At 40.6% G+C, this 24047-nt stretch overlaps 1 protein-coding gene across 1 annotated transcript in view; it reads left to right on the forward strand.

Annotated features, from left to right (window-relative positions):
• The window catches only part of Pak5 (p21 (RAC1) activated kinase 5), an 88303-nt gene extending 66396 nt beyond the window's left edge, over positions 1-21907 (forward strand). Inside the window, exons 3-8 of the mRNA XM_038331286.1 lie at positions 966-1457; positions 4500-4633; positions 5332-5458; positions 17742-17867; positions 19471-19605; positions 21752-21907. Of these exons, the coding sequence (XP_038187214.1) occupies positions 966-1457; positions 4500-4633; positions 5332-5458; positions 17742-17867; positions 19471-19605; positions 21752-21907 (1170 nt within the window). The remainder of the gene's footprint in view (positions 1-965; positions 1458-4499; positions 4634-5331; positions 5459-17741; positions 17868-19470; positions 19606-21751) is intronic.
• Positions 21908-24047: the final 2140 nt, after the last annotated feature.

Genomic DNA, 24047 nt, shown 5'->3' on the forward strand with positions numbered 1-24047 from the left:
TCCTATGGCTTTGGTGTCACCATCCACTCAAGTATTTATTCTTCACCCAGCTAGAAATCCCCCTCTGTAGGCCAAACATTGAGTCAGGGACAGTCCCCATCCTCACATCATCAGCAGCATGGTGACAGAGAGCAACTCGGGAAAGCCTTACTTCTTGATGCATGGTCTTCTCTGCAGGATTCTTAAGTACTCACACGACAGAGCAGTTGAAGAAGGGTAGAGCAAGTGATTTCTGTCAGGGAAACTGCACCACAAGCCTGGGGGCATTAGAATGGACACAACATTGATCCCTTTGCTGATTTCCTTGTCCTTCCTTATTCTATTTGCTCATTCATTTCTCCACTGCCACATTCCTTCAACCCTACTCTTCAAAGTCAAAGTGGAATGGTCTTTCCTGGAATCTCATGGAAGGCTGGCCAAGGCCAAATACTCTTTTCTCTTGAATACCTGAACGTTTGTTTTTTCACTCTCAACTACAGTTGAACTTACTTTAGTAAAATTGTTACAGTCTTACTTTATACTCCACACAGAAGCAAAAGCTATTTAGTGCCAGGAGCCATGTTTTCCCTTTTAGAGGTATAGGTCCTGTGTTGCGTGTATGAATACCACATGCCACCTTCAAGGAAATAAGTCTGGAAGCATGGGGAATGTCTCCTTCCTACCCTTGAAATTTCTCTCCAGATCCTGAGAACCAATGTCCTTCATCATGGGGTCTTTCCTTCATTCTTCAGGCATAAACAAAAAAGGCTGTCTGGGATCAGGACCAGGTGAATCAAATCAGCTCTTGGTTGGAGATAGGAGTAGGGAGCATGGGTGTGGGAAGGGTCTTTTCTGGGGGTAGCTGGCATTGGGGCTGTGCAGCCAGATCCTGTTAGCACTGCCTCTTCTCATTCTTCTGCCAATCATAGGCTTCAGATTCAGATTAAGATCTAGGAAATGCTGATCATCTGTGTCTTTCTTCTCAGGTGGATTACGATCGAGCACAGATGGTCTTCAGTCCTCCACTGTCAGGGTCCGACACCTATCCAAGAGGCCCCTCCAAACTACCTCAAAGTCAAAGCAAAGCAGGCTACTCTTCAAGCAGCCACCAGTACCCTTCGGGGTACCACAAAGCCACCTTGTACCACCATCCTTCCCTGCAAACCAGTTCTCAGTACATCTCCACTGCTTCTTACTTGAGCTCCCTCAGCATCTCCTCCAGCACCTACCCTCCACCTAGCTGGGGCTCCTCCTCAGACCAGCAGCCCTCTAGGGTATCCCATGAACAGTTCCGGGCTGCCCTGCAACTTGTGGTCAGTCCAGGCGACCCCAGGGAATATTTGGATAACTTTATCAAAATTGGAGAGGGATCAACAGGCATTGTGTGCATTGCGACTGAGAAGCACACAGGAAAGCAAGTGGCAGTGAAGAAAATGGACCTCCGAAAACAACAAAGGCGGGAACTCCTTTTTAATGAGGTAAATGCTGTGTTTGGATTGCCTCTTTCACATGTTGCTGCAACATTTGCTTCCTATCTCCAAAGCACTGCATGTAGGGGCTGGAAAGAAAATTCAGTCAGTAAAGTACTCGATAAGCAAGCATAAGCACCTCAGTTCTATTCAGAAAACTCAAGGTAAGTAACAACAGCAAAACAAACAAATGAAAATTTGACATGGTAATGTGTGCATATAATCCCAGTGCTGGGAGAGCTCCAATTTTGTACTTGGTCCACTCTCGTGCTTTCTGGCCAAGCAACCTACCCTATTGCTGAATCCCTGGCTAATGAGAGACCCTGTCTTTAAAAAAAACCCCACAATGACAGGCCTGAGCAAGACACTCAAAGTTGTCCTTTATCCTCCACATACTTGCTCATAGCCATGAACACACCACTACACACACAGAGAGAGGGGGGAGAGAAGGAGAGAGTTGGGGGAGGGAATGACACTAAAAATAGAAAGGCAAAAGCAGCATCCCCCTGTTGTCCTTCCTCCAGTCTCATTCCATGCATGCATTTATTTATTATTTATTATTTATTCCCTTTATAAAGTACTCCATTGTATCAGCCACCCACTAAGCACAAGCCTAGTTGAGCAATAACCAATAAAGGTGCTGTTATTATTTGAGAGACAAAGCTGTTCAGATTGGTTAAATAACTAGATAACTAGTGCAAGATAATATGGCTAATTGACTATGGAGCCAGGGTTTTGAGGGCTTTACAAAAAATTCCAAAACTCATACAGTGCTGTCTCTCTCCATGGGCGTACTGACTTCTCAGGATTTCTGGAGAATCTGTCCTCCAATCTCTGCCAACCCTCAACTCCATACCTACTCATGACCTTTGTATAAAGGGTATTTAGTGCTTACATTTATTCTACACATGGTCTCCTTATGCATGATATATCATTTCCAGATTGCTTCTAATATCTAACAAAATGCAAATGTTATGCAAATATTTGTTATATTACATCATTTATAGAATCACAAGAAGTCTGTATTGTAGTACTCATTTTAAAAACTACCTTCCATACATGTTTATTGATAAAGGGATAAGTGACTCATGAATACACAAGGCCTCCAATCATATACATATATGTATAACCATAACTCCAAAACTAAGCAATGGTGGCCTACATTAATATGTTATTATTTTTCTTATATTTTCTTACTTACTTCTATCATATATGTAGCCTGATAGCTTCTTATTTTAACTTGTTTAATTTAAGATTTAATTTCATGTTAATAAAGTTTTAGAAAGTACATTGTTATAGTTGAATATATCAACCATATCATTTCTATAGCCTCAAATTCTTCCATCATATATATAAATCATACTCATTAAACCAATCTCCAATTTATATTGTTTTCAGTGAATGCTTTTTGGCTTCACATTTTGTAATCTTATTTGAGTCATAAAGTAGGACAAATAAGCCAAATGACACTTAAATATATGTAGCTTTTAGGGAATTAACATATAATGTTTTTTAGAAAGTACCAATTTGGGCCTTTACATTTCTCTGTCACACTTGCTGACATTATTACATATTACATTATCTATTCTGATCTGATAGACATGGACAAACATTGTTTTAATTGGAATTTTGTTGATAGTTGAGTAAGTTTTTAAATATATTTTATATATGTACATATATATTTACGTGCCATTTAAACTCTTCTTTGAATCATATGTCCTTTGTTTGCTTTTCTATTAGAGTTATAGCATTGCTTTATTGCTAAGAATAATTGAGACAACAATTTTATGTTATATGTATACACATCAATTTTATTATATTTGTCATATATATACATACATACATACACACACACATGTATATATATATATATATATATATATATATATATATCAATTAGGAGCTTTAAAATAAGTACCTGTAACAAAAGAACAGTGTTTTGGAGTATTTTCCCTTTAATAACTTTTTAGCAATGGGGGAGAGATGATTTGATAGAGATGTAGGCTCTGACAAAGAATGTACAGTCCACATCTCCAGAATTATCCATGGCTGCTTGAGGCTTGAGACCTTTGGCGTTCTGGCAGTATTCTCAATTCTCATAAAGTATCCAGAAGTGAACTGATCCATGGACACTGTACCAATGCTCTCATCTACATTAAAAACCTTACCAGTGGAGGCTCCATGATGCCCAGTGGCCTCCCACATCTCTAGTTCCCACAAGATACTCATTTCTTATGTATTCCTGAAGCTGCTGAGAGCTACAGATAAGTTGGCTTGAACATCTCCCCAATTTCCTGTTTCTGGTTCTTGGAATTTTTTTTTCCTAAATTGCACTATTAGTACAGATTGGGTTGACTTACTCCTTAGCACAAACTGAAAACGAACCAGAAGCAGCCATAAGGCAAAAATTCCCAGGTACTTTTCCAACAAGTAGACTCAGTTTGATCTTTAAACCTTTAAAAACACCTACAGCCTATCTAATTTTACCATCTAAATTTGTTCTTTGTATTCACACCGATTCTCCCTGAGATCTAGCCTAAGTCAGGCTGGTGTCTTAGAGCCCCTCTAATTGCTTACTTCATGGACATCAGTTACTACCCGCTTGTGTACTTACCACCCACTTCCTCAGCTTACAGTGCCTCCTTGGTGGATTGGCCCACAGAAAAGTAAGCATAGTGAACATGAATGAAAACCCCTTTGTCCTGTCTGACTGCATCTCCCCAGTGCCACAGTGAGCCTCCTCTTTGACAGATTTTGCTGTGTATCTTAAAGCTTTCCCTTCTTTACCCCCCCACCACCTTTTCTCCCACACGTCCCATTCTTAACTTAGCAATGTCTGTTTGGCCCGTCATTTTTTCACAGTATACTCACTTGATTCTTTTTTTACTGCCATTGATAACTGCTGATGCCTCTCATCTACAGTAAGTAGATCCCTGAAGAAATTCCCCAGCACCAAATCCCTTTCATTCCAAAATATCGATGTAGGACACAAGAGAAAACACAGCAGACTTCAGTCCCAGAAGTAAATATGTATCTTTCTCATTCATCCAGGTTGTGATAATGCGTGATTACCACCATGATAATGTAGTTGATATGTATAACAGCTACCTTGTTGGAGATGAGCTCTGGGTGGTCATGGAGTTTCTAGAAGGTGGTGCCTTGACAGACATTGTCACTCATACCAGGTAAGACAGATGACTCAAAGTACTACCTCAATAACTTCCTCTATAATTTCCTCATAAACTAATGACACTGCACACTCAGGAAATACAAGCCCAGAGTTCTCATTATAAAATCATGCATACATAGGTCATTCATTAAATTGACATGCCCTCCCCAACACACACACTCTGGAGGTCACCAGTAGACAATGATTCAATCTCAGAAGTCTACTGAGAAGTCTATAGAACTTCTCAACACTAACGCAGAGTCTAGTTTTATCCTCCTGAGTTGCAATATCATATCTATATGCTGGCTCCACCAGGCTAACCAGAGGACAGAAGAGACAAGCAGAGGAGCAAAATTTTATGCCACTGTAATGAACTTGTTAGGAAATAAAAATTGCTCAATTCTAGTTGAATACAGCTTGATTGCCTACAGTATGAAAGGTCAAGGACATTAATTTGCACTAATTGCACAGTGGCTAACAAGTGTGGTCACTTCCCTTTGACTTTTATTGGGCCCCTAAAATGCTCAGTGCCTGGATTTATTCTGGAATCATCACATCCCAGAGACATCATTTCCTTTATTTGGAGTTTTCTAGACAAGGACTAGAGACATAACCTAATTCTCTGAAACCCAAGAGAGTGGCATCTCTTGAGCATTAGAAAGCTGTACCTGAACCTGAACCTGTCTTGATCCTTACATGTTATTTCCTTTCTAGAATGAATGAAGAACAGATAGCTACTGTCTGCCTATCCGTCCTGAAAGCCCTCTCCTACCTTCATAACCAAGGAGTGATTCACAGGGACATAAAGAGTGACTCCATCCTCCTGACAAGTGATGGCCGGGTAAGGTTTTCCTGTTGGGTTCCTCTCCCCGTTTAGTTTGTCAGATTGCCTGTCATGGGCATTAGTCTCCTAAGAACACTTTCTCACAATTCTCATTTTTGTTAGTCACACGTCGCCCGCTCCACTTCTCAGAACTTGCAGAGAGGAAATTGCCTTTACTCTGTATCATCCTGTTACTCAGAACTACTGGTGACCTGAAATTGATGGAGAATTTGTATCATCTACAGTGAGAGTAGGCAGGAATGGAGACTAAGGGAATTTCCTTTATCTTTCTACTGCATTTTTTGTTGTTGAAAAATAAGAGAAGCTGACTTTTCTTTGCCTGTATCTACTCTCTTCCTTTTAATGTACCTAGCTTCAAGATCTCCAAGTCCCTGCAAAAAAACAGATGACCAAGTCTTCTTAACTAGTTTGAGAAGACTTTACTGAAAAGTTTCCCAATGTTTGAGCAGACATAGAAAAATCTTAAGAAACAAGCCACAAAGATGAGTTAGTCTACTGAAATAAACCACCATTGTTATTTCCTCATGATGAAGTTTAGTTTAAAGGGGCAAATAGAAAACATTTATCACACTATATTCCCATGCCTAGACTTCTGCATTTCTCAGCAAAATAATCTAAACAATACTTTCTGTTGAAGTACAGAAGTCAACAGGATATGGACTATGCAAAATCCAGAGATATAGCAAACTCACATTTGAGTGATGTTTTAGGGAATCGAGTCTTGACACATAGATTGTCATTATGTAGGCCCTTCTCATGCCTCTGACATTCTCACTGGAGAAAATGAGTTTGGGGTGAAAGTAACTGGCATCTCTTCAAGGTATCTGACTTTTATAATGCCGTAACCTCAGAAGAGATGAAAAATGTCTGGGTCACATCACAATTTGCTAAAGAGAAATCAGAGATGAGCTGGGAGAAACTGCCCACTCACTTTGGCTTATAAAGTTCTATTTTCAAAATAAATTTAAGTTTTATTGTAGATATATTAGTAAATTTCATAAACTACAGAGGACAGAGAAATCACTCATAATCCTATTACCTAGTTTCCATATTTCTATGTACATGTATATATGATGTGTGAATTGAGGATTATGCATAAGCAACTTTAATTACTGCTTTTAACAAAACTCCAGTTAAAACATTTTTAAAGGACCAGCTCAAGAACACATGTAAGTCAGCGCTGTTATGCAACACATCACTCAAGACTAAATGGCTTAAAACATTCATCATGTAGTTCTCCAAAAATGCATGGATCAATAGTTGGGGTTTTCATCAGCTAGGACAATTGGTCTCTGCACCATATATGCCACCAATTTGCTTCCTCACACCTGTGATTTGCCTACAATTGGTGGTCTCCATCCTTCTTGTAGCTGCTGGCTTTCAACCAGGATGGAGTGCAATTTCTCCCAGATCGACTCTCAGAATCTTCAGCAAACTTTTATGTGCCGTGAACATTTTCCATCTGGCCAATGTTATCTCTACCCCATGCTGAAGGCAGCCAATAAGGAAGTGATGGAGACCACCGGCTGAAGGCCAATCACAAGCCAATGCTCTCCGTCTTTTCTTTTTGTAGTTGACTGACTTTCATCAGTGGTAGAGTGCTAATGGGGCCACGTGTTGCCCATCTCCCAGGAGAGCAGCCCAAAATAATTCACGTTTCTTGTGACAATAATCCAAAAAGTATCAAGAGGGGCAAACCCTCATACAGATGCAATGCAGGTACCCTCACCTTATATCATATTAGCTAAAGGAAACCACAGGTTCAACCAAGCTCAAATTTAAGGGATGGAGAATGAACTGCTTTTTCTGAATGTAAGTGTAATGTGTCTGTGGGTACTCCCATATGTGTGTGTGTGTGTGCGCACGCGCGCTGCATGTGGTTATGTGTATGCTTGCATGTGGCAGCCTGATTTGGATGACTGGGAATCTTCCTTAACTGCTTTCCCTCTTTCATTGAAGCAAGGTCATTCAACTGAACCCAGAGGTTGCTGATATGACTAGTCTAGCTAACCAGTTTGCCCCAGGGAATTCTGTGTCTTCACCTTTCAATGTTGGAATTATAGGAGGGCCATCAGGCTCACCCACCATTTATATGGGTTCTGTGGACCTTAATTACCATCCTTAGAGTAGCAAAACAAGTGCTCTCAGTCCTCCAACCCAGCCTTAATCAGCTCCTCTTGGTAGGGGAGTCTCATACTGCAAGGGGATGTAAGGAAGAATGCATGTCTATACAGGAGGAGCTACAGGAGAAGGGCAAGAATTAGCCCCATCTGGCTCAGAAAGCACATAGTACGATCCCATGCACACAAATCACATCCAGCACTGAAGCAGTCCGCGAATGGCCTCTGAGAATGGGACCTGAAGAAGCAAAACAAGCCGGGCAGTTTTAGGCCAAACTCTCTTGCTGGAAGCATCTGATTTGAAGTCAGTTGGGGAACTAAAATAACAGGACATCGAAAAATTGACATAGTGAAAAAAAATTACCTCTGTTCAATACACAAGATTATTAAACTACTGAATTGCTTTTATGAAGGGCAGAACCTGTGTCTCAAGCATACCTGAACCTCTGTGTACCCACCAGAGCCTACAGGAACAGAAGCACTGTGGATGCTACTAATCTTGCTCATACATTTATTTTCTGAATTCTTATTATGTGCTAGGATAATATAGATCCTAAGGATGAACAAAATAAAGCACTTATTAAGTTACATCCTTTAAGGTGTAGAAATGTAATAATAAACATGTAAATAAAATAATAAATAAAATGACTATTGTATTGCCTTGCTGGGAAAGGTAGCTCAGTGGGTAAAGTGTTTCCTGCAAAAATAAAAAGCTATAAATACAGATTTCTAGAACCCACATAGAAAACCAGGCATAGAGATGCATATTTATAATCCCAGAACTAGGAGATGGAGACAGGAAGATCCAAGGGCTTGCTGGCCAGCCAGGCTAGCTAAGTGGTGAGTCCCAGGTTCGTTGAAAGATCCAGTTTTACAAAATAGCATGGAGACCAACAAAGTAAGACACCTGAGATAGACACCTGCGATGAACCTCCAGCTCCCTCACCTGCACTCACAGGTGTATACAACCCCTCTCGCTTTGCAGAATAACTGAAGGACTTGTTCTGTGCAGACTCTCAGACATCCTCCACCAGATAGTCTTAGTTAACCACAGTGATATCTTGCTTGGTTGCTAATTCCTGATCAGCTGTTTTTCCTTACTCATTATACTTCCTAATCTCACTGCCAGGGTTTCTTACATCCCTTAAATAAATATTCTGCCTGAATTCTTGCCTTGGGATGTGCTTCTGGACGGAAACACCAACTAATAGGGTACTTACAGTACTTACAGAAAATGTAATGAGTATAAGCTCGTCGCCCATGTAACTTGAAGGAGGACTGTCAACTAGTGCCTTCTGACCACTCCATCCCCTCACTAATACGTTATCAACACTCAGCAGGAATCCATTGTCTCCCTACCAAGAATGTGCCCCTGGTATCTGGTGTTTCCAACTGTTCTTTAAATGGATTGGTATTATTATTCACGTTCCCTTTGTCATTTTTTGTTTTATCTCTGTAAAGGTAGCATTTTACAATTAAAAGATGCCTTAAAGATAGTGATGCAAAGGCAGTTTTTAAATAAGCAGAGATTTGTGCATATAACAAGCTGTCTCTGAAACTTATACTGATCTCCAACTATGTCCCCTTCCTGCTAGTCCTCAGAAGGAGCGTGTCCCAGTGTAGGATGTTTTCACAGGAAGGCTTAGGATCAGGTTTCAGATCTCCTTTAACAATGCCATAAAGCTTTGGAAAAATAACATCCAGGTCTCTGTGCTCTGCCCAATGGTAGAGGACATGAAACCCTGCCTTTCTGAGCAAATGTCTATGACCCCTCCCTCTCCTCTTGGGGTCGGTGTTTAATGAAGGAGACCTTAAGCAGCATTGCTTTTGCCATCATCAAGCTGGCTCTTTCTTTTTTAATTTAATTTTATTTTTTAAGAAAATAAAAACTATCCTTTTTCATACACACCAATCTCAATTCTCACTCCCTCACCTCCTCCCATCCTCCTCCACCTCCTCCCTCACCCCATTCCTCATCCACTCCTCAGAGAGGGTAAGGCACATTGCTTTGAGGAAGGACCAAGGCCCTCCCTACTATATTGAGGCTGAGCAAGATATCCATCCAAAGAGAATGGGTTCCAAAAGGCCAGTAAAAGCAGTAGGGCTAAATCCTGGTGTCATTGCCAGTGGCCCTGCAGTCTGCCCCAAACCTACAACTGTTACCCACATTCAGAGGGACTAGTTTGGTCCTATGCTGGTTCCTTCTCTGTCCCACTGGAGTTGGTGAGCTCCCATTAGCTCAGGTCAGCTGTTTCAGTGGGTGTCCCCATCATGGTCTTGATCTCTTTGCTAATATTCTCACTCCTTCCACTCTTCAGTTTGGACTTTGGGAACACAGCCCAGTGCACCACTGCGAGTCTCTGAAGCTGGAGTTTTCTATTCCTTATCTCAGTTTTGTTGTCCCTTGCTGTTGCTCTCTTTAAGGCAGAAGTTCTCAGACTTTACTGAGCATTAGAAAACAGTAGAGAACATAAAACCACTTTCCTAGGTCCTGACTCTCGGGATGGTAATTTAGCCAGGCTAAGTGGTACCCAGGAAGTTTTTTACTAACAAGCTGCCAAATGATGCTGAAGTTACATGTGTTTGGTGCTATGGCCTTGTAAGAAACATCACAAGAAGTATTCACAAAGGCAGTCTCTTCAAGCATGCAGGATAGGCAGAGTTCTCTAGATACCCAATCATAGAGCAAGAGTTTCTATAATTCATCTTTACATCTACAGCTGTACTGGGATGGACTTTCTTTTCCAGGTACCTCTACCCTGTGTCCTTTTGTGGAGCCCATTTCTTAGATAGGACATATTGGAGATGGCAGGGATAGCAGCAAGGCAGCACCTCTATCTGAACTCGAAACTCTGAGATCCTTAGTATGTTCTTCTGTGACAAGCCACATCTCTTCTGGCTGGGGCAGTGTCTTTCTCCTCTGCGCATAAATGCATTAAGGAGACAGGATAGTGTACTAAGCACCCACACAATACAATTCCATCTAAAACAAGGCTCAGCTTAGAGCCATGTGATTTGCTTCTAAGGATCTGCCCACAGTGCTTTATTACACTTGTTATTTGAGTTCTCATTATCTACTTGAAGATTTATTTGGACAAATGTTACATACAATTATACTTTTTTAGAAAGCTGTCTCTTTTATGTACTTGGATGAGTTAAAAAAATATCATACAAAAGCACTTATACTCCTGAACAAGAAGAGTAGGCCTAGATGCCAAGCATCTAGTTTCAATTCCTTAACTTACACATTTTGGCAGGGAAATAATTATTAGGATCCCAGATTTTGGAAGGTATGAGCTTTTTTATGTCAACGGAGAGAAACCCATAGTAAGATACTGAGATAAAAAAGCACCGATGCCCTAAATTCTCTATTTTAGCAACTATCCTTGTGGTATGATTGAGCATCTTTTGCGTATATGTCCAAGAGAGTATCACTGGGTCTTGAGGTAGATGGATTCCCAACTTTCTGAGAAGCCACCACACTGATTTCCAAAGTAGCTGTATAAATGTATACTGCACCCACAATGGAGGAGTGTTCCCCTTACTCTGCATCCTCTTCAGCATAGGCAATCATGGGTGTTTTTGATCTTAGTCATTCTGACAAGAGTAAGATGGTATCTCAGAGTCATTTTGTTTGTGTTTCCCTGATGACTAAGGATGTTGAGCAATTCCTTAAATCTCTTTCAACCATTTGGGATTCTTCTGTTGAGAATTCTCTGTTTAGATCTATATGCCATTTTTTAATTGGATTGTTTAATATTTTAATATCTAGTTTTTTATTTCTTTGAATATTTTGGATATCAGGCCTCTGCCAGACATGGGGTTGGTGAAGATCTTTTCCCATTCTGTAGGCTGTCATTTTGTTTTATTTACCTTGTCCTTTGCCTTACAGAAACTTTTCAGCTTCAGGAGGTCGCATTTATTTATTGTAGCTCTCAGTGTCTGAGCTGCTGGTGTTATATTCAGGAAGTGGTCTCCTGTGCCAGTGCATTCAAGACTCCCTCTCACTGTTCAGAGCAGCATTATTCATAATAGCCAGAATCTGGAAAAAACCTAGATGCCCCTCAACCAAAGAATGGATAAAGAAAGTGTGGTACATTTACACAATGGAGTATTACTCAGCTGTAAAAAAAGTAATAGCATCATGAAATTTGCAGGCAAATGGATATAACTAGAAAAAAATTCATTCTGAAGTGAGGTAACCCAGACCCAGAAAGACAAACACAACATGTGCTCACTCATAATTGGATAAATGTAAAGCAAAAGATAACCAGACTACAATCCACAGCTCCAGAGAAGCTGGAATTTTCATTCAGATAAATGACAGAAAGAGATGCAGAAATCTGCATCCAAGCACCACGCTGAGCTACAGAGTTCAATCAAGGAGAGGGAGGAGTGATTATATGAGCAAGCGGGATCAAGATCATGACAGGGAAACCCACAGAGATAGTTGGCCCAAGGGAAACCTACAGAAACAGTTGACCCAAACTTACAGTAGCTCAAGGACCTAGACTAAATGTTGGAGATCCTGTGTAGAAGGAAGCGGCGGGGCTGCGTCCCGCCACCCGGCCGCAGGCTAGCTTTACACCTGAAATAATTACACGGAAACTGTATTCATTTAAACACTGCCTGGCCCATAGTTTCAGCCTCTTATTGGCTAATTCTCACATCTTCCTTTAACCCATATTTAGTAATCTGGGTAGCACCACGAGGTGGTCGCTTACCAGGAAGATTCTTAACCTGTGTCCATCTCGGAGAGGAGAAGCATGGAGACTCACTATGGAGACTGCCTGAATCGTCTCCCCCTCTTTCCCAGAATTCTGTTCTGTCTACTCCGCCTACCTAATTTTCTGTTCTCTTAAAGGGCCAAGGCAGTATCTTTATTAATAATGAAAGTAACACATAGACACTCCTCCATCAATCCTGCACAGGATCAAAACAGGCCTTCTGCATGTGAGCAACAGTTTTGTAGCCTAGTCTGCTTGTGGGCCGCCTGGCAGTGGCACCAGAATCTACCCCTACAGCATGAGTTGGCTTTTTGAAACCCATTCCATATTGTGGAATACCTTGCTTGAGGGGTGGGGGCGGCTTGGTCCTGCCTCAACTGAATATGCCAGGATTTGGTGATTCCCCATGGGAGGCCTTACCCTTTCTGAGGCACGGATGGGGGTGGGTTGGGGGGATGGGCAAAGGGGAACTGTGGTTAGTATATAAAATGAATTTAAAAATTCAATTAAAATAGAAACTTTCATAAAAAATAAATTCTCTATCTTAATTTAGTCTGTTAAATTAATGTCTGAATAATTTAAACATTGCCAGTCAAAATTGAACTACATTATTGCAAAGTGTAACTGATACCTTTAAAATTCAGTCTTTCAGATTTAAACACTAGCTCCTTCCTCTTGCCTCCTACCTCTCCTCTTTCTTGTAGTGGCCCATGGGAACAAGAAGAATATGATATGTGGGACCTCAGGGTAAGGGAGGTGAAACCCACCTTCTTATTTTTCTCTAGTCCTTGCCTTGGTAAACCTGGTTTCCACTGGGGATTAACTGGTCCATAAGGGCAAGGCTGTTCAGGATGGTACATCTGCAGGATATGAAGGCTCTAGCCTCTTGTCCCCAAGTGTTTAAACCTCTTCTTTTGGATGAGAGTTATGTTCTTGGGCAATGAATGTTCCTATTCTCACACCAAGATTAGACAAAACTTAGAAGATTAGAAGAAAGATTAGAAGAAAGAAGAAAGATTAGAAGAAAGCCCAAGAAGAAATAGGAACAGAAGCCAGCTCTTTCTGCTTTGCATGGAGATTCCCGGGTGTTAGCATTGAAAAATCTGCATGGAGGAATGAGGTTGGGAATGAGGTTGACACTGCAGAAGGCACGAGAACAAGGACTGGAAGAATGGGGTCTTGAAAACCATTCAGGTGGATTCTCTCAGTTTGCTAAAGTAAGCATAGAAAGATGAGACTTGTCCAACTAATAAAATAGATTTCATCATGATTCCAAAGTAAAATGATGAATCCTATTTCAAAGGAACAAACCCCTTACTCTTCAGCCTTTCACAAGATTCTTTTTTTCTTATATGGGCTGTGGTCTAAGCATTGAAGTGCACATCAGTTGGCTAAGGGTCTTGTTGAACTAGACACTCTGCTTAAGTGGTTCTGGGAAAAGTGATACTGAGAGTCTGTGGAATTTACAAGAATCTGTATGCTGCTACTTTAATTAGCAAGATCCAAGATCCCAACCCTCCATCTTTTCAGAGGCCCCGTCATCAACTGCCCTCTCTTGCTGTTTCATCTTCAATACTTGTTTCTCCAGTAATGGCCTCTTCCACTCTATAAACTTTGTGCTTCAATACAGGATGCTGGTTAAAAGCCAGAAGCCTGGATCTCTAATCTACTACCACTGTACTCTTCCCAAGTAGGCTGTTTTAGGCTTTGCTTACTTATCTGTACGATGGAGATAATAATACTTTCTATCTTGCTAGAGCAGTGGTTATCAACCCTGTGGGGGGTGTTGAATGATCTTTTCTCATGGGTTGCCCAAGACCGTTGAAAAACACAGATATTTACATTACAATTCATAACAGTAGAAAAATTAGTTATGAAGTAGCAATGAAAATAACTTTGTGGTTGGGGTCACCACAGCATGAGGAACTGTAGTAAAGGGTTACAGTACTAGGAAGGTCGAGAACCAAAGTGCTGGGGTGTTTTGTGAAGAGTTGAATGAGATGTGCATATGAAGTGTTTCCTGGCATGTATAAGCACACAGGAAGACTGAGCTAGAATGTACTAATTTCCTAGAACAACAGTAACAAATGACCACCAAGCAAGTCAACTGGATTCTTATTCTACCTAATATGAATGTGTTCTTTTTTTGTTTAGGAGGCTAGAAGTCCAAAACCAAAGTATTCGATGTATGATTTCTTCTAGAATTATATATATATTGCAATCCTCTCTCCTAATTTTTGCTTGAAGTCCTCGATGTTCCATGATTTACGGGTCAAATGCTCTTATAGCTGCCTGGTTTTCCATCTTCTTTCCACATCTGTAGGTCTTATTCTGTATGAGTGTCTAAGTCAGTGGTTCTCTGGCCTTCCATAATATGGTATGACCTCAGTTTTGCTAATTTCAGTCATGAATCACATAATTGGTGACACTTTCAAGAAACACATCTGTTTTAGGTTATATAAATGTATATATTTTACAAGGGAACTTATCATTGGCCTATGTGTTGGAGATAGGATCTCTCAGCAATGGCCTTCTACATGCATGAAAATCAGGAAGCTTGACAGTCCTCACCTGGTACCAAAGGTATTAAGTCCCCTCAAAATCAAGGTATTAAGTCTATACTGGATGGCTGGCATCAGTTCAGTTTCTGTGCCAGATATTCTGTTGCTGTGATAAATACCATAACAGAAAGCAACTTAGAGGAAGAAATGATTTATTTGTCTTATAGTTGGAGTTTAGAGCTAATCATTGGGAAAAGCCAGGGCAAAAACTCAAGGCAAGTATGTGGGGTTACTAATTGTGGGGGAATACTGCTTACCGTTTACTATCTGGTTTGCTCTCTCTCACAGGCTCATGTTTAGCTAGCTTTCTTCTATTGCCCAGGACAACCTGCTTAGGAATGATGCCACCACAGTGGGCTGGGGTCTCCTGAATCAATTAATAGTCAAGACAGTTCCCAACAGATGTGCCAACAGGTCAATCTGATCTAGACAACTCCTCCTCTTTGGAGGCCAGCCACCCTCTCAGGTGATTGTAGGCTGTGTCAAATTGACAAAGATAACTACAATATGAAGCATATGACTGTGTACCCATACTTACAAATAAGATTGCACTCTGAGGTCTTACACACACACACACATACACACACACACACACACACACACACACACACCCTAGCATGTATGGTCACACACATACACAGACACACTAATGAATGAATTAAAATTTTAAATAGATTTTAAAAGTATTAGAGGATGAGGCGATTGCTTAATAGGTAACATGCCTTTTAAAGCATGAGGTCCTGGGTTCAGATCCCCAGCACCAAAGGAAAAAAAAAAACAGGCAATGCTGTACATGACTACAATCCTTACATTGGGTGACAGAAACAAGAGGATCCTGGCCTTCCTTAATCCAATTAGGGAGCTCCAAATTCAGTGATATCCCCTGTCTCAAAAGAAGGTAGAACATGATAGAAAAAGAAAAAGATACCATCCATTAACCTCTGGTCTCCATGAGTGTGGCCACACAGATGTACACACACACACACACACACACACACACACACACACACACCACAATTTTTAATCATAAAATTTTCTATAGAGTTATGTCATAGCTGAAAATGCAGGGGGGTTCCTGTTGTCCTAGATAAGTACTGTACTACTTGGCTGAGCTCCTAGTCAAAAGTACAAGTTTGGATAAAGAAGGAGGAAAAAATATCTAGAAAGAGTAGGTAGAAAGAAGTGATAGCTGGAACTGGGAATCTGAGGATACCAAATACTTAAGACTAGTGCAGCAACAGCAGCAGAAGGAGATCCCAGATAAAGGTGAAGAAAAACTCAGAAGAATATATGAAGAACAGCAAGAGATAATTTATACCTAAAAGACAGAGTATACTTTATAATAATTTTAAAGTCTGATAGTCATTCTTAACCATCTCTAAGCAGTGCTGAAACTTCCCACTTACTTGGATTCTATTGTCACTAACAGCGTTAAGCGCCCATTAATGTTTTATCTATAAGACCATTTGTAACTAGGAGCAGGTCACCATGACTAGGATCTGTGCCTTCCAGCAATAAAAAGAATTTTGAGCATTTAGAGTCCCTATACTAGTAGGTGCCTCACAGTGCAGTTTGTTCTAAAGTATGTTCTCAAGATCATCAGAGTTCTTTGTAAGGATTTTCAGAGCCCTTCATGATGCAAAAAACAAATAAGATAAAGCACATACTGAGTTTTTGGGCTAATCACTTTAAATGCCTGGCAGCCAAGTATTGATTCCTAGTTTATATGCCTAAACTTACACCTGCATAGACATTCATGTTGGCAGCTTTGATCACCATGGGCAAAGGAGCTAAGAGCAAAGAAAAGGGAAGCTGGTACTGCAGTGGTATCTTGGCAACCTAGATAATTGGATATCTTGCCCTATCAAAAATATAGAAAAGATGATGGCTGTTTGAGTCATCTCATGGTGCACAAGAATCCTGGATGGAGGTGGGAGGACCTTGGACTTCCCACAGGGCAGGGAACCCTGACTGCTCTTTGGACTGGAGAGAAAGGGGAAGGGGGAATAGGGGCAGGGAAGGGAAATGGGAGGTGGGGAGGAGGTGAAAATTTGTAATAATAATAATAATAAAAAGAAAAAGAAAAAAAGAATTTAAATGTACTCAACCCCAAGAATCTGAGCTGTAGTAATATGAATCACATTTCTACGTAGAACATCAACTCAATTACATGAAAGCATCATCTATGGTGTCATTGCAAATTTGAGGAATATATTGTTTTGCTCTTTTTAATTTCATTTTACACAGTTCTCCCCGCTCCATCCCTCTTCCTTCCCACCTTGCCTCTCCCACAGCACACCCTCATCCACACCTCCCAAAGGGCAAGGGCTCCCATGGGGAGTCAACAATGCCTGGGCCATTAAGTTGAAGCAGGAAAAAGACTCTCCCACCTGCATTAAGGCTGATCATGGCATCCTACCATAGGGAATGGGCTCTAACCAGCTAGCTCATGCACCAGGGATAGGTCCTGGTCATACTGCCAGGAGCCCCTTAGATAGACAAAGCAACACAATTGTCCCCTACATGCAGAGGGCCTAGTTCAGTCCCTTGAAGACTCCATACAGAGACAGCTGAATCAAGCTCATGGGAACTCATGACCCCTATAAAAATTTATATTGGAGGTATATTTAACTTTTAATGGTTACTTATGCTTATCCTATAATTTCTTGAAAGATAAAACTTTACAGGAGTTTAGATATTTGCAAATCAAGACTGATGAAAAAGTTTCTGGCAACTTCTTTGCTAGCTCTGAGTCCCAGTGACAAATTTCAACAAATTTCTTATTTCTTATTTTCAGCTCTGTGCATGTATGTCTACTTCTCCTGGGCAGTGTTTGCTAATTATTCCTTTACTGCTTTCCTTCCCCTTTTAGATAAAGTTATCCGACTTTGGATTCTGCGCTCAAGTTTCCAAAGAGGTGCCAAAGAGGAAATCACTGGTGGGTACCCCATACTGGATGGCACCTGAGGTGATTTCCAGGCTACCTTATGGGACAGAGGTAAGTAGGTGACAACGATTGTTTAGGGGCAGTGGGCCCTGAGATCTTCTCAGGGGCACAGTGGTCCTGGTTGGTGGGTACAGGAGGTAAGGGTCTTCTGACTCCATATTGATCTCCAACTCTGGGAATCTGTTGACTCGGAGTTGGCTATGACAGAGTGAACATTGTTTCCATTGGGGACATCATCCCAGTATTCACACAGTGGCTTTTCCTGGAGTCCTACAGGAAAGTAGAAAGGGAATCATGGAGTCACTAAATACTGGTCCCACCCCCCAGTGGCAGGCTGTAAAGCAAAATAACTGGAATGGTGACAGCAGTTATGCAGAAAAGCTTCAGAAAAGGGAAAGAAGTATAGAAAATATGACGAGGAAGTGATCTTTGCATATAGTAGAAATATAATAGAAAATCATGTGTGTATATTGTAACATTCACAATACAGCCTAATTTAAATGAGAGAAGGTGAGGCAGAGGTTTCTAGGCAGGGAACAGTGTGAGCAGAGGCTTGGAGGCTCAGAGACTTAGTACAGTGCTTCCATGCACTGTGGTGTAGGTGGCAATGGCAAGTGCTTTGTACTGACAAGCGAAGAACGACCCAATAATGAAGGCAAGCTTGGCTCTCCTCTTTTTTTCTGTGGCCTTGGATGAGAACCCAACTTGGTTTTCCCACTGTGGATCCCAGAGATAAATCCTAAGTGACAGTGGCAAAAGGTAAAATGATGCAAAGAACAGATGAAGCACAATGAGGCCATAGGAGGAGCTGGACAGGAGGGGTTTGCAGAGCCGCTATCCCGCCTCCCTTCTCCAGCCTTCCCATTTTTACTCAGAGCTGCTAGCCACTTCCTCCTTTTCTTCACTCCCTGAAAATAGTTTATAAAGCAGGATTTCCTGAGGGGTTATTTAAAATAATAAAAATTGAAGTGGAAAACCCCAAAATAAATGAGGAAATAACCCTATAAAACTCAGATTTACATAAATATGAAGACTACACCATGTGTGATACAAAGTAGGTCCTTGAAATTTGTTCTAAACATGCCAAAGCATTGTCTCAATTTCTTGTGGTTTAAATATAACTCTCTCCTCTAACTGTAACAGCTTTTACGCCGTTGGTCACCAAAGTTGATCTGGTTGATCTGGCTGGCTAGACGGGTGTCCCTTTCCTCCCTCACCATTCCATGTGTTCCCTCCCAAAGCTTAGTTGAGAGGACAACCTTATTGCCCAGTGGTTAAGAGAGCATACTGTTTTTGAAGAAGTCCTGGCTTCAGCTCGCAAAGCCTACATCAGGCTGCTCACAAACTGCCTGTAACTCCAGTTCCAGAGGCTCTGACATCCTCTTTGGCCTTTGAGAACACCCACACCCCTACACACACACACACACACACAAAAAAAAAAAAAACCTAAATCTCCTTTTAAAAAGAAAGATGACATTAGCAAAAATGGTGATAATACAACAATGCAGTATGTAAATTTGTATCATAAGGTTTGAAATTAATTTGTGAAATTAATTAATTTGTGAATGAGCATGGATCTGCTGGGCTTCACAACACAACCAGAACTCCAGAATGTTCTCCATTCCTGACATAACTAGCGGATTGTGCTTAACAGGTGGACATCTGGTCCCTCGGGATCATGGTGATAGAGATGATTGATGGTGAGCCCCCCTATTTCAATGAGCCTCCTCTCCAGGCAATGCGGAGGATCCGGGACAGTTTACCTCCAAGAGTGAAGGACCTACACAAGGTGAGGATTGCTGTATACTGCAATGTCCAGAATAGTTACTTGTTCATTTAAAGGCCAGCGTAACAAATCTGGTAGATCCGATTTGAGGATAAAGGTTTTGTACTAAGTCATTGAGATTCAAATCTATGTTTTTCTGTGCATTTATGGGGCAAGTGTCTCCACACCTCCAACCACAAAGTTTTTCATTTGTAAATGGGGTGTTATCAGCTCTTCTCTCAAAGGGCTGGTGAGATGTGAGTTGGATTCTCCTTCCAGTATGTCCGCACTAAGTAGCTGGTACCTGCTGGGGATTTCTAATTAGGGGTATTCCAATTATTTGATTCTTGTAGAGCCTGCCTTCTAAGAAGAGAAGAAAGTAGTACAATTTAAACAAATAAATTAAAAATAGTCAGCGAGTGCTATGAAGAACACAAAGTGCTGTGAAGAGATAAAATGTACAATACAGAAGACTGGGAGCTGCTTTAGTATAAAAAGCCAAGGATACACTTCCTGGAAAGATTCATCTGAAACAAATGGAAAGAAGGCACTAGTCATGCAAAGATCTGGAAGAAAAATATCCCATACAGAAGGAGCATCAGAGACAAGGACCTGAAGCCAAGGAAGAAGGCTTATACTGTAACAGCACAGAAAGAAGACAAGGATAGAACATTCCAGAGACATAGGCAGGAGCTAGATCACACAGGGAAAGGAAGGACTGTTCATATCAAGAACCAGTGAATGTGGTTTTCACATGTTCCAAGACTTAGCAACTGGGACTAAGCTAAGGCTCATGGTTATTCCGAGAGTTACCCTGCTAGCTAGAGTCTGTAAGACCTGCCATCTCAAGTTCAACCTCGGCCTAGCCATGCCTCCCTCTAGCTGTTTTTATAACAGAAAGAACATGAGGTTGTCTTTTAGGGGAGAGGTGTTTGGAATGGGAGAAGCTCCCCATTTCCTCTCCTCTATTACTGAAAATAATTCGAGAACTATTGAGATAGCTTTTGCAGAGATTCAGCAAAAGGGAAACCACAAGAACTCAACAAGAGTTTGAAATTTTGGCTAGATTAGATAAAGATTAACCACTGAACATCAACTAATAACCTGTCATGTGAAAATAACTCCATACGAAACAGAATTGAGTGCTAATGAACACACAAGGGTATATTTACTTCTAATGTTTAAAAGCTAGAAAAATCCCAGGCTTGTTTCTCAAGTGAATAAATAATCTATGGAATATTTTGTTTCACATAAAATATTTGTTTCACATAAAACTGAAACAAATGAGGAAAGTATCTCACATAAATGCAATGTTGAATGAAAATAAGCCAGTGAAAGTTAACAGTATACAAATATATGTGTGCTTGTATATATATTTATATGTATAATACACTTTATGTGTGCATTTTGTGATATAATATTTTTGCATGTTATATACATATATATATTTGTGTACAGAATTATATGTGTATAACTTATACATATATATTGTATGCATATGCACTATGTATGTATTTATATATGTATATATGTATATAATTTTTACAAGGCTTAAAAGCAAGTAAAACTAATGTGTCTTATTAGAAGTAAGGACACTGATTACCTTTGGTAAGGCTGTAGGTAATGCCAAGAAGCCTGACGCACCCTCTTAGAATGGCAGAAATGTCCTATATCTCAGTAGAGGTAGAAAGCGAACAGATGTCAACGTATGACAAGTCAATCAGGACATTCATCCAATGGTGTTCATCTCCAAGTACCATCTGATAGATGTCAGAAAAGTCAGCTTTACAAAAACTAAACGGAAACGTCTGTGTTGACTAACCTGATGGAAACGGGTTTCTCTCTGTGCAGGGGTGAGGGGACTAACCTGATGGAAATGAGTTTCTCTCTGTGCAGGGGTGAGGGGTGTCCACCAAGCACTATTTCACAGTCTCAGCTGAATTTCTCATGCATACCACCATGCCTATAGAACCCAAACACAAGAGGTGCTTTCACTGCCTACCGTCATTTTTATTTAATGAAGTTACTCTGTGTTTCACCTCCACTGCTTTGCACTTTGGAAGCAATGATAGTGGTAGCATATGTGTTTCTTTTGTACTTTTCTCCTTTATTTGGTATAATTTGATGGGTTTCTGTGCTGGTCCTCAGTGTGGTGTCTTTCTTTCCCCAGGTTTCTTCCATGCTCCGAGGATTCCTAGATCTGATGTTGGTGAGGGAGCCCTCTCAAAGAGCCACGGCCCAAGAGCTTCTTGGACATCCATTCTTAAAACTGGCAGGTCCACCATCTTGTATCGTTCCCCTCATGAGACAATACCGGCATCACTGAGCAGATTCGCAGAGGCAAAGACATGAGGATAATTCAGGAGAACATGAGGAAAACCCCACGGAACACGCAAAGGCCTGTGCATTCTAAACCAGCTGATTGGTGGGACAGTGTGATGACCTGACCGGCAGGGTTTGACAGACCAGGGCATCTTCTAGTGTCTTAAATGGGCATCTCTCCACTGACAGCTGGCATGGTCATTTGGAGCATGGCTTTAATAAGTCAGTATTATACATTTTCAGCCCTTCTTCCAGCGAACCAGAAGGACTCAGTACAAACTCCGTTATGATATATCCTAGCCACATGCAGGGTACCACATAGGATTTTCTATATGGAAAGAATACTTTTCTGGCAAAAAAAAAGAAAGAAAGAAAAGAAAAGAAAAAGAAAAAGCACTTTTTTTCTTAATGGTAGCAGTGTAATGTATTTTGCAATGAATTTGTAACTTTTCTGTACGATAGTTTTGATAATTTATAGTACTTTGATGTCCCGTAGCCATTGTCTTGGTTGAAGTAATCCTTGCTTACTGGCAGGCATTTGAACAAAACCTTTCCTACTTTTTTATCCCTTTCAGAGAACCAGCGGTTCTTTAGGACCTTTGGATACTAAATGACCCTCAGTCACCGTCAGCTTTAGCGGAAAGTCTTTCTTATCCTAACAAGTGTCTTATGTACCGGAAGGAGAGTCAAGTGTGATGGTGAATGGCATGGACACTTCATTTCCCCAACCAAATACAATAAAACAAACTCTGAGCCACAGAATCACCAAACAGTTCCATGAGAGAATGCTAAATATTCCGAAAAATCATTTTCCTTCAAGGACTCTGGTGACACACTAGTCTTTGAAGAGCGAGGTATCTCCCTTGATGCCCACCTTTAAATAAGCGTGGCATCCCCTGTGGTCAAATTTTAGTACTGGGATCACTGGACTCAGTTCCCCAGGTAGAATGTTTTGGTGAGACCATGGAAATCCCAGGCTCACAAGAGGAGAGAGAACAAGGCAAGTTGTTTGGTTTTGTTTGTCACTGTTTCTAGGACTCTGTATGCTAGCACACCAAACTCTTGTCTGTATTTATCTTCATGCCGCAGTATTAATCGCTGTTATTCATGTATTGTGCTGGACGTCTGAACGGATGATAGGGGTGAATTAGTAAGGGGGTACTTTACCAGGTATGGTCTAACTTCCGTGGTGACCATGTTATAATGTGTTTCCAACGTAAGGCGAGTTGTGCTGCTGTCTAGATCTTCTGAATGTTGATAAAAATGAATGACTACTACAATACATTTTGTGTTGCTTGTTGGATGAATTTGCATGTTAACTGTAGGCCAATATAGATTTGCCTTTAAAACTCTGGAAAGCGCTACATAGTCATCATTAGTTTCTATTAATTATGCATCAGACAAAAGCCATTTGTTACCAAACTGGAAAACCAGAGACTTTACTTAACGACTTCACATACTGTAACAAATATGAAAATAAATTTGTGAAGAAACTCTGGTTGCTCTAAGCATAATTAATAATTTTTGTAATTAATAGGTTAATTATTTATTATAGTTTAAAAGGAAAAAAGGCATAAAATGACCTTCTGCTAATTAGCTGTTCAATTTTTCCCCAAACTGGAAATGCTTTACCCTAAATAGAACCTGTAACTTTGCTTCACAAAACACAGAAGATTGATGTTTTATGTAAACTATTAAGGTTTTAATAAAAATGTGGATGAATAAAAGCAATCTTAACCCCCAAAGTGGCAATCCTAAAATGTCACAAAAACAGAGTGTCATAATTCAACCAGGACTATGTAGGAGAGGAAAGAAGAACAAAACAGAATCATTTTTAACCAGAATCAACATTTAAAAATTAATTGCAGGAAATAGCAGATTTTGAATTCAAACAACTTTTGACAGTGTAATGGAAACTTTTTTCTGTAATTTTCTTATCATTGGTCATTTTTTACGGTATTTGGTAAGTTTACAAAATGTTCCTGTAGCTAACGGGGTCTGTGAGAACTGAGCACTGGCAGAAACTGCACCACAAATAAAGCAAGTATTTGCCTTTTCCCCGCCGTGCTAGTGGAAAGACTTCTTTTTTGAATTTGTCTTATTGAGTAAATAAGAGTGGTGTGTTTATGCTCTTGGGGCTGCAC

The sequence above is a fragment of the Arvicola amphibius genome, chromosome 5 (assembly GCF_903992535.2).
Source record: "Arvicola amphibius chromosome 5, mArvAmp1.2, whole genome shotgun sequence".
Lineage (NCBI taxonomy): Eukaryota > Metazoa > Chordata > Mammalia > Rodentia > Cricetidae > Arvicola > Arvicola amphibius.